This window comes from Erpetoichthys calabaricus, chromosome 3, assembly GCF_900747795.2.
Source record: "Erpetoichthys calabaricus chromosome 3, fErpCal1.3, whole genome shotgun sequence".
In the NCBI taxonomy this organism is placed as follows: Eukaryota; Metazoa; Chordata; class Cladistia; order Polypteriformes; family Polypteridae; genus Erpetoichthys; species Erpetoichthys calabaricus.
In genome coordinates, this window is record NC_041396.2 from 285,538,292 (window position 1) to 285,550,046 (window position 11,755).

The 11,755-nt window shown below is 38.8% G+C and overlaps 1 protein-coding gene across 1 annotated transcript; it reads left to right on the top strand.

Annotated features, from left to right (window-relative positions):
* Nucleotides 1-6,943, top strand: LOC114649056 (zona pellucida sperm-binding protein 3-like). The gene is made up of 9 exons (XM_028798471.2): nucleotides 1-526; nucleotides 1,233-1,345; nucleotides 1,909-2,012; nucleotides 2,799-2,973; nucleotides 3,071-3,191; nucleotides 3,344-3,435; nucleotides 3,524-3,627; nucleotides 6,570-6,689; nucleotides 6,805-6,943. The coding sequence occupies exons 1-9, from the start codon at nucleotides 47-49 to the stop codon at nucleotides 6,903-6,905; spliced, it is 1,410 nt and encodes a 469-aa protein (XP_028654304.2). The 5' UTR covers nucleotides 1-46; the 3' UTR covers nucleotides 6,906-6,943.
* The last annotated feature ends 4,812 nt before the right edge of the window (nucleotides 6,944-11,755 follow it).

An 11,755-nucleotide genomic window follows, 5' to 3' on the forward strand; every position in this document is an offset into this window, starting at 1 on the left:
GTATGGCTTTTTGAGTTTGTTTTTGGGTGGTGATTTCAAATACAAGATGCATTGGTTACCAGTGTCCGTTTGTTTTAGTTTGTTGCTATTTTATTTTGAGCCAGCTTTTAGTGCACGGAGGAAGTGGGACGAAAAGCGATTTAATCCAAAAGTGGTTCAATCCGATAAGCAATCTTCGCTCCAAAAATCTCCTTATAAGGCTGCTGGCGTTGGGGCCAAATATTCACTACAAAAAGCTTATAAAGTTCCTAGCATTAAAGCTCAGTCTTCATTACAGAAAGCTCCTAAGGACGCTGGCATTGCCGTCAAGTCGTCTTTTGGATCTGTGTCTGTTAACTGTGGAGAATCTGATATGGTTATCTCGATTAATAGAGACTTTTTTAGTAACGGTCACTTCGTGTCCCAGTCTGACCTCCTTTTGGGTCCTCCACCAGCAAGTATCTCCTGCACCCCAATAACAAACATTTCTAATCCATCTGAATTTATCCTTGTGGTTGCTCTAGAAGCATGTGGGAGCAGTGTGATGGTAAGTAGGCTGGTTTTGGCCAGATGGCTCTTTGGGGATGATGGCTTATGATTTGAAGGGGATTGTGTGTTTTAAAAGGAACTTGCCAGTACAAATGGAAAGGCACTAATTGAATGGAACCCCTTGTGGTTTCTTAGTGAGACTTGGAAGGCTTTTTTTTGGTGTGATTTCCTCAGTGCTTAAAATGCTCTTGTGTATGCTCTGTTGATTTAGAGCTTTTTAAATATTAAAGCAGAGTTTAGGAATACTTGCTAAAGCTGTGTGCTTACAAGAGTTGCTCATGTCTTGCAGTAAATGCTAATCTTTATTGGACTGTTAACTACTCCTACAATTGTGTGGTTATGTTGGATGACCATTAATAATCTTGGTTCCTGTTGATATGAAGCTTAACCTTTCGATAAATTTTAAGGTTGATTGCTTTTATGGAAGTATAAGATGTGAGGCAATTGCTTTTGGATTGAGGAATTTTTTTTTTTTTCTGGTAGCCAAATTTTGGTTGTTTCGTAAACCAACTTTTTTTTGAATATACCCTTAAGTCCAAATCTATTCAAACTTATAAATGATTGAATGGCATATAAAGAGCTTTTGTGGTGTTCTGAAAATGAAATACTGGCATATTCCAGTTGGTTTAAGATTAGCTGTAAAGAATAATGAACTGTAGTTGACTTGTCTGAAAATCAAGCCTAACAATGTCTCTTAATTGTAGATGACCAATGATTCATTGGTTTATGCTAACCAGCTTGTGTATAATCCTCCTGGTGATGGGGTCATCGTGAGAAGTAATGGTGCAGTAGTTCCTATCGAATGTCACTATATGAGGTAAGGTGTTCACGCTAACCTGTTAAGTTTCCAATTGAAACAATGATAAAAACCTAATCTGGCATTATGGGCTTTAGTTCTATCATATGAATCTTTTTGGTTTTACATCTGGTCATCCTTTTGTAGTGACTTTGTTACAGCAGCCTTTAAGTTCATGAGTGAAAGCTGTTTTAAAATCATTGACCCAGAACCTGTCTTAAAATCTACTGTATATAATGGACCATGCTCATATTTCCCAATGGATGGGATTGCCAACTTGACTAGGCACTTAATACTAATGGACACTTTAGGCTTTGCTCATCTGCATTGCAATGCACTGAATTAATACAAAACACTTTTCTGGCTACTGTGACTGAAGTTGGAGCACCTTGCCAATGTAAGTGGAGAAAGTAGTTAAAATGACATGCCCTTGGTTGAAGCTTGAAGGGATTAGGTCCTACCACATCTTTAATGCTTCTACCAGTCTCAAGGTAGAAACCAGTTTGAATTGGGTGTCACTTGTACAGTATATTTGAACTATTTTAAACTCTTGTAGTAGTCTTGACTGACACTCTTGTTTCTAGGCTGCAGAATGTTAGTAGCAATGCTATTAAGCCAACCTGGGTGCCATTCACATCCACAGAATCTGCAACAGATGTCTTGTCCTTTTCATTGCAACTAATGAGTGGTAAGTACTAAAAGCTAAGAATTTAGATTATTGGAAAAGTTCCATGAGGAAACTGGGACCTCCTGGTTATAAATGTTAGTTTCAAATTTCTGGCTTGAAGCATATGACCCACTTTAGTTCTAGGATTTTACCCAGAAACTTCCAGAATGAGCTCTAACTTCCCTCTGAGAAGGATACTGCTCACTTTATCTAATGGAGACTTTATTCCTAAATGCTCTTTACCCAGTAGTGGGAATCTGAAATTAAAGGGAGATGTGCTTCCTGGCCTCGGTGGAAGTTTTCTGGGTGATAAATTTGGGCTAAAATTACAAATGGTTGTAGCTTCAAGTGAATTTGGATGATTTTAGGACCGCTTAAAGCACCATAACAGGTACTTAAATTGGCTTTAAGGATCCATGGACAGTTTTTTAAAAGCCTATGGCACCAAAGCCAATACTTAAGAGAACAGTGAAATTGTGTATTGGGAATGAATTTCTATTGCAAAATCACTGTACTTCACAAATGCTGATGGTGTAATCAAGTTTTAACTGGTTTTGAAAATCTTGCATTTTGGTGGACTAGGTGTATTGATCATTAAGCCTTTAGCCTACTACTGTGCACTATTCCAACTCGGATCATGGACAATTTACATATACGCTTTTGATTCAACATTAAACTTCACCACATGGTGAATATTGTCAATGGAATTTCATATCTTGGGAGCCTCAATTTTTAACCACAGGTGCCATGGCTAAAGACACATCCTGACTCTTGGGCTTTTTACATCAATCTTGGCTTTTATTGCAGATTCCTCTACTAGAAGAACCTCTAATGTATACTACCTGAATGATCCGGTCCTCATTGAAGCATCAGTTTCAACAGAAAACCAGACTCCCTTAAGGTTGTTCATTGACAGTTGTGTGGCTACACTTTCCAATGGTACTTCCTCCAATCCAAGTTATTCCATAATTGAAAATGATGGGTGAGTCCTTGCTTGTAAACCTGTGAGGGATATGAATGATCATGTTAAATCTACATGGCCTCTTCCTTAAGGTAATGCAACCCTGTATATTATCTAGATGTCTGCTTGATAGCACCTATCTTGATTCCACCTCTGCCTTCATAACCCCAAGAAGCCAACCAAATAAGCTACTGTTTTCTTTCCAGGCTTTTAGATTTTATGCAAATCCTCAGAACCTGGTAAGGTATCAATACTTGCCTGTTTAAATTGTACCTCTTCTGACTAGTTTCCTGAATTTTATCCAAGTAATTTGAAGTGGTTTGCTTTAAGCAATGTGAGCTGGAGGCTTTGAATATAAACCCTGACCTGTGTTGGTATATTTTTTTTGTAGATCTACATTACATGCCATCTGAAAGTGACCACTCTGAACCAGACCCCTGACAGCTTGTATAAGGCCTGTTTCTTTAGCCAGGCCAATAATAGGTGAGTGGCTGCTTAATTTTTTTTTTTAAATATAAAACACAAACTAAGCCAGTTTTTCAATTTTTTTTTTTTCCCCCTCACTGATTAGCTGGTATGCTGTAGAGGGAGATCCTGTCATCTGTGCTTGTTGTCAGAGTAGTAATTGTGCAGAATCTGCCTATATAAGGTATCGCCGGGATCTCAAGCAACTTGGTAAGCAACATTCACCCTGTTGGGATAAATTTGCCTCTGAATACTAATTTGCATAACCTCAAATGATTGATTATGCACTGTTGGCACAAGAGTTGGCTAATCTATGGGTACATGACACTTCAAGTAGCTTTGTCATTTCAACCATACAGCTTACAGTACATAGTATGAACCATGTTCCCAACTCCCCAGACCAGAGCTACAGAAAAATGCAAATTCTTGCATACATGCACTGTCATGCAATGTTAGTGCAGCACTGACTAAGACTGACAGTGGTATGAACCGTCTTGGCTACAAAGTGCTTTGTACTTTAAGTTGGAAGATCACAATGCATTTTGTAATTTTATACTTTGATTTACAGAGATCATGTTAGAACAACTAGATCATTTCGTCTATAGATTAATCAGTCTAGTTCCTATTAAGGTAACAGTACAAACCTCTTCCCTCAAGCCATTGGGCCTTTACCAGAAGATTGAAAAAAGGTGGAAAAGCATTTAGACTCGGACGACAGGAGGGTGAAGTTTGAGCAGTGTTGGGTCTTTCAGAATGTTGGTGGCTTTTAAGATTTGTCTGGAGGGAAGAGATTCTGATCTTCAGTTCTCCAATCTGCTGCAGGGTCTTGTGATATATAATGGTGCCATCTGTCAAATCAGTGATGCAGCTGCTCAGGATGCTCAATACCTTGTATGTAGAAGGTGGTGGAAGATGGGCTTTCATAGCCTTTGCAGGAAACCCCAGTTTCCATAACAAAGCCCAGCTGTGTTAAGGACCAGGTGAGGCTCTCTGCTAGGGGAACACAATGGAATTTGTACATGAACCCCTCAAGCATGGAGATTAGAGAGCATCGATGGAGGGTGGTCACTTCTAGTTAAATTTGTGAGCCTGGTGCAAAGCCAACAACCCATCTGAACATAGACAAAAAAAAAAAAACGCACACCACCAGTTAACTGTTGCACCTCTTGGTATGCTGACTCATCCTTGCTGAGGCCTAACAGTCATGTTGTCAATTAACTTGTTGGTTGTCCATTTGATGCACCGTAGCAAGTCAGTAAGGTGGACTAAGCACACAGCCCTGTGGAGCACTCCAAGCACTATCCACACAGGGAGGAACTGGGAAGTGAAACCACAATCTTGCAGTCTCCTTACTGCAAAGCAGCAGCACTACCACTGTGCCACCTGTTGCTCACTGTGGTTGTGCTGAAGATAAACTTCTTGACCTAGTTTCAGATCCTGACGGAGGTCTAATTGCAGAGGAAGGTGTTCAGGCTCAGCAGGCATTTTAACCATCAAAGGTTAAAGAACGTGTTGAATGCTGAACTAAAGTCTGAACAGCACTTGCACATGTCTGTCCAGATGGAGGGTGGCATCTATGAAATAGTTTCAGTGGTCTACAAACTGCAAGGGTTCCAGTGAAGGGGCAGCAGGGTTCTGATGCACTTCATGATTGAGTGCAACCAGACAATAGTTGAGGTAGGACACTGAGGACTTTAGCATGGTAACAATGTTGGTAGTCTTGGGACATGTTGGAATGGTGTTGCTTGGGGAGATGTTGGACATCTGGCAACTTGTCTGCACATTCTGTTCAGCAGCCTTGTGTGGGTTGACTCCTGTTTTCCTCCCATCTGGTGTAGTGCTTAAACTATGCATGGCTCAAGGTGTAGAACATGACCGCAATGACCAACACAGTTCAGAGGGATGCATTACTGTTGCATCCTTTAGTGTTCTGTAGTTGGCCTGGGTGCCCTGCCACACTGCAGTGTCACCAACGGAGAATCCATCCACTTCAAGGCATTGATGTGGGTTTTTTTTTTTTTTTTTGGAATTTAAGGAGCACTGACTTGAGATTCACAAGTTTGTCTGCGTAAGCATTCTGCAGTTAACTAATGGCAGACCTTTCTTTACCACAGGAATTGACCATTATGAATATAGTTGGGGTTTACATTCCACCAGCAAATGTTACTGCTCACCTCTGAAGTGGACTTAACTAGACCCCTCACTACAGAATGGCACAAGAACTGTGCTAAATGCACATGCTGCTGTGAGCATTACTGCACTTGGCAGCATTTCTGTCAGCACCAAACACCTTTCGGCTGAACCACAACGTCCAGAGCTTTCGTGGGGACATGGCTCCATGTAAACAATGACGCAAGTCTCCACTCTTGTGGAGTAATCTGCCAAATCTGGATATACATCTGCCCCCCGGACAAATTGGATTAAGAGTAGAATGGATAGGCTAGCAGGCCAGCTACAGCTTGCTAGTCAGACTCCCAGCTGATTTTGTGTAACCTTGGTGGATTCCTCTTGGCAAATGTCATTCAGACTAATTTTGCACCACTGATTAAAACAATGTTCAAAGTCACATGTTACTAAATTTTTATAAGCTTTCATTTCCTTTAAATTGGAAATGATTAAATGCATTTGTCCAGAAGTTGACAAGACAGGTCAATGATAGGACAAAACTGAATTAAAAATGACTAGCTTAATGGTCTAATCTGTACATTTTGCAGCTATTGTATTGCTCCTCAAATTTAGTCTGTTCTGAAGACTTCTAGGGTTCTTTTCAGACCATAAGTGTTAAGTCAATCATTAGTCATGCCAAGGAGAAGCTTTTGATGCAAATAACAGCAGAAACATGGGTCTATTTGTCCAACTCTGTATCCTATTAATGCAATCTAATTCTGAAGTTTTCTTCAGTGCCTCAAAGGTTGGATCTTCTCTGCCCACTACTTCAGGCACTTACCATAGTATCATGGAATAACCTGACAGTGCCTTTATGGAGATGTCCCATAAGGACCTCCCAATTGCCACCATTTGAGCAATGGCACTACAGTCTTCCCTTTGGGTCTAACTATTGGGGTTCATATTCAAACATTTGTGAAAATGGGATGTAGAATGTAAGCCCTGAATGTGTTTTTTTTGTTTTCTCCTCCCTTTCTGTAATCCAGATAAAACTGAATTTGATGTTTCCATTGGGCCCATTGCCATCCAAGATGTTCCAAGAAAGAGTTTTGTTGGTATGGGACCCCAACTTTCAACATCAGAGCTCCATGAACCAACTGACCAAGGTATGAGCATATTAGATCTAGAGAGAGACTAGAAACTAATTCCTTTACTTTTAGGCATGTATTTAGGTAATTGCATTATCTGAAGTGAATACTTTTTTTTTTTTTTTGGTTGCAGGCCTTGCTGCTTCTGGTCTTGCTGTTGGAATGACTGGGACACTCATGGTGATCATTGCATGTCTGGTTGCCTTTGCTCGGTTCACATATCGCAAGCATTAAGATTAAACCTGTTGTGCCTGAATATGTTGCAAATAAAGATTTTTGAACAAATGGTCTGTTTTGAGCCTGTCTATACTACTGTAAAGGCTTTAGGTACCCTAGGCTATCAAACATAACTGGACTTGTCCTGTTCAAATGCATACTTCACTATCTACTGTAGGTCTAAGGATTTTGTGCCTAGCCAAATGCATTGTGTGAGGGTGCCCATCTGCACTATCCAAGAATTGCATAGTTTTTGACTTGAGCTGTGAAATATAAGTGGAAGCTTACTGGAACAGAAGTCTGTACTGCAATTTTGACCGGTTGCCTAATTCTGACTTCTGGGTCTTGGCTAAGTAAGTGGTACGCTTCAGGCACCAGGGCCAAAACCTTAAACACTTTGTCCCAAACATTTAAAAGGGTGAACTTTATCCACCCCTCAGCACTTTAATCCTGTCTGAATTGTAATTTGAAGAGGATGGAGCAAATTTGAAACTTTCACTTAAGGGAATTTGCATACACTTGCTCACACAATGTGGCACTTATAGATGGTCTTCCATAACAGCAATGACAGTTCTGTGTCAAAGATTAAGTTCATATTTAGATTGTTACATATCCCTTGAAGTCTGATTCATTGAGCATTTCATTCCTCTGCACATGCCAAGGTCTACCAAGCCTGTAATGCAGTCCTTGCTTGTGTTTGGTGGGTGGGGTTGTTCCCTTTAAATCCATTTGAGCAGGACTTCCATGTCCTGGAGAACTTCATGGGTGGGAAGTTTTCATAATTGTAGGATAAAGCAATATCTAATGCATTTAGAGGAACTTGAGCACATTTTCTATACACCTCAATTGTTCTACTGCTGGCTGTAGTTCATCAATGAAGAGCTGTGCCAATGCAAACCAGAGTGTAGGAATATAAGGTATCTTAAGAAGCAACAAAACCCACCTTTGCATTCACAAACCTGACACCAGTAGTCCTAAATGTTGTGCCTTGAAATGGACTGTAGAAAAACTTCACAAGTCTACATGGTGTGACCAATGTATGCAAATACCCTTTAATGAAAGCCTTCAATTTGCACCTTAATCACATGTGGATTTTGAGTTGTAATTTTAAATGGTGGAGCAAAGGGGCTAATTGAGGAAGCATGATTTTTACTTTTTAAATCGTGCCTTGATCGTATTGGTCTGCAGTAATTTATAGGCTTTCCTATGCTCTCTAAAGGCCATATTCTTGATCTTATTTGTTACTCTTTATAATTGTACAGCATCTGACTTGTTAATCTGATCACAAATGGGTGTCTTTAATCAATACTCTTATTGCAGAAAGAGAATGGAAAAGATTTAATTGCCTTCTCTGAAGTTGACCGTTTTGCCCTGTAGCGATTTATTTACCACAGATGAACTAGTTTCCTACTCTAACAATGGAATATATAGCTCTTTAGATAATCTTGCTTCTCTGATAACCCAGAGTGTTTCATCCACTCTACCCACCACTGAACTTTGCCAACTTAAAGCTAAGGGCTGACATTTGGAACACCTTTTATATAAAGATGGCTTTGATGTTCATCAGAATGTTTGAACACCTGCGTGTCTAAGGATGCTTTGTCTGCAGCAAAAAGTACATATTCTACAATGCTAATTGGGTCTGCTGAAGGGAATACTAGGGTTTCATTTTTAAATGTAAATATCATCCTATGGCTATCTCAATCTTACTGCACTGATTAATGTAACTTTTTTTTAATATGAAGATTGGACATGTCCACCAGCAGTTGAGTACTTTTGGAAATTCCTTACATTGAGCATTTTATGCTCTCCTTTCTTACTAGTTTTAAACTCCCGGCTACGGAAGAAATTAGAAAATCCAAGCCCTGTACCTGTCTGCTGGATCCAGTTTCTACTTCTTTGGTTAAATTCTATTTGTCTTCTCTTTCCACTCTAACATTATGTTCTTATCTCTGGTCTTGTTCCTTTATTTAAAATGGCTGTAATAACTTCAATTCTCAAAAAAATCTGGTGTGGATCCCTAAAACCTAAATTATCATCTAATCTCAAATTTACTTTCCTTTCAAATACACTTCAGAAAACTGTTGCTGAGCAGGTTCACTCTTACCTTACTCAATCATTTGTTTGATTTCAGTCTGGCATTTGTCCATTTCACAGTACAGAGACAGCCCTAGTTAAAATCACCAATGACCTGCTGATGGCAGCTGACTTTGGGCTCTTAACCGTACTTGTGCTCCTTGATCTGAGCTCTGTCTTCAATACAATCTCTCATGATATTATTCTTGAGAGATTACAATTGATTGGAATTATTGGCACTCCAAATGCCTGGTTTAAATCGTATCCCTCAGATTGTACACAATTTGTACAATTAATAAATGGAAGGGGACCCAAGACAGAGCCCGGGGGGAACACCACTAACAACTGGGCAAAGTTGTGATCTAAAATTTATTTGTCTTCTGCCCCTCGGTCATATCTTTAGGAAATTTGAAATTCATTTTCATTATGCTGACGACACCCAGCTCTATCTACTAAGCCGGTTTCCACAGTTCCACCTTCTCTCTCTGTCTATAGGAAGTAAAATCATGGCTGCCTGCTAATTTTCTTAAATAACGATAAAACAGAGGTGGTTCTGGTAGCAACTAAATTTGTTTTGGATGAATGTGATATTTCATTGACTATTGATAATTCTCGCTTCTTCCTCCCAGGTAAAGAACTTAGGTGTAATTCTCAATAGTACCTTAAAATTTGAGGCATATATTACTCAGTCTGCATATTTCCATCTATGTAGTATCACGTGATCACATCCATCTCTTTCAGCTACCAGCACTACTGTTCTTGTTCATGCTCTGGTTATATCTCGTATTGATTATTGTAATTCTCTCCTTTCTGGTATTCCTCACAAACTCCTTTACAAACTTCCAATGGTTCAGAATGCTGCAGCTTGTATTATTACCAGAACCCTTTTCATAGAACACATTACTCCAGTCCTTCAGCAGCTTCACTGGCTCCCTATGAAATATCACATTGATTTTAAGATTCTGCTTATTACTTACAAGACGCTCCATAATCTGGCAACTCCTTGTCTTTCTGATCTTCAAATCTCCATTCATTCTCATATGCTGAGATCTTCTTCCTCTATCAATCTTATTACACCTCCTGTTCGCTTGACTACCATGGGGCTTAGAGCTTTCAGTTGAGCAGCCCCACACCTCTGAAACTCTCTCCCACAAGACATTCATAATATAGACTCTCTTCTTACCTTTAATTCTTATCTTAAAACACATCTTTTTAAGATGGCTTATTCTGATTATTTTAGTTGATAAATTTAAATTCAACTTTATTATTGTAGTCTGGTTTTATATTACTGTAATATTTTAATTTTATATTGTGACTGTTATTGTGCTTTGTAAGGTTTCCTTGTGTGCTTTGAAAGGTGCCTATAAATAAAATGTGTTTCAAACATTATGGAAGGTGCTGTACTATGAATACCTCAATTTACTAGATTGACAAAAGCTACATTAACAATTTGAAATGGGAAAAGCTTAAATGGCCATCAATATTCTGCCTAGGCTGATGCCATACATATTCCACATCTAATAACACAGGCTTCTAATTATATGGCTGATCTCTCATCTGAGGAATCTTACAGAAGAAATGGACTCGCATGTTAGCATTGTTGCAACAGCTGAGGCACAGGCAGGTGAAGTGACTTGCTTATGGCCAGTTTCCATTGTGGAGGTTTGAGTCCAAAGCCTTAATCACTACACTGCTTTTAATTGCAGATTTGATGTTCTGTCTTAGTGTTACCAATCATCCTTAACCTTAAAAATCCAAACTGATACTCATTTGGAGAAGGCATGTTCTGAAACTTGACTGGTAGAATTATTACATAAGCCCATGTTTTATGAAGCTATATTTACCACAAATGAATCTGATTTTCTTTAAAGGCAAAAAATAACTCAAATGAGAAACTTATTAGAGCATAACACATTATGTGATTGAAAAGTTATCATTCTTAAAAGGTTCAGCTAAAATGGTAAACTTCAATGGATGGAGTGCAAGCAATGATAAGCTCTTCATTGGTAACCCAGCTAGGGAGCCATAACAGCTGTGCCAATTACATGCACTCATTTGGGATAAAGATGTACTTTATGAACACCAACTTTAATCGGTGACAAAGAACTAAGTGCAATGTATCTCACTTTATGTCCAAAACACTGAATACAGAGAAACTTGTCCATACAAGTTTGTCCAAAAGTGGGCTGTTTTGGCTTTCTTCCCCCTCAAACAGATCAAGACCTTAAGTTTTGGTTTCCTGTTCTTTTGCCTGACCTATAATACTTTCTCCTTAATTCTTTCAATGGGGATCATGTATCCAGAAGTCAATTGATATTCTGAAATTTCAACCAGAATGCCAGATCTCTGGTACATCTAATACACTTGATCAGGAAAACAAATGATTTATGTGAGGTGGACAATAGACACTACATATGGGGTTGGGAATTAGCTGTCAGAAGTTGTGGACTGTCCCTCGTGATGATCAATTTAACAAATTCAACTCCTTGTAGCCTTCATTGTGGAGCTTCTAATCTATTCAGCCATTCAAAAATTAGCTGGTATGCTGCAAACCTGGATACCAAACATATTCATAAGCTTATAATAAAATAAATCAGAAAAAAACTAAATATTTCATAGTTAATCAAATAATAAAATAAATGAAATCGACAATAGTAGTGTTTTTATGTAATTTATATAGATTACGGAAAATATTCATAAAAGTTATTAATTACAAATTAAGCCCAAGAGACTTCCTTTATTTTACATCAGGCTGGTGGAGCAGAGCTGTATTATAAAGTAACACAGACTAA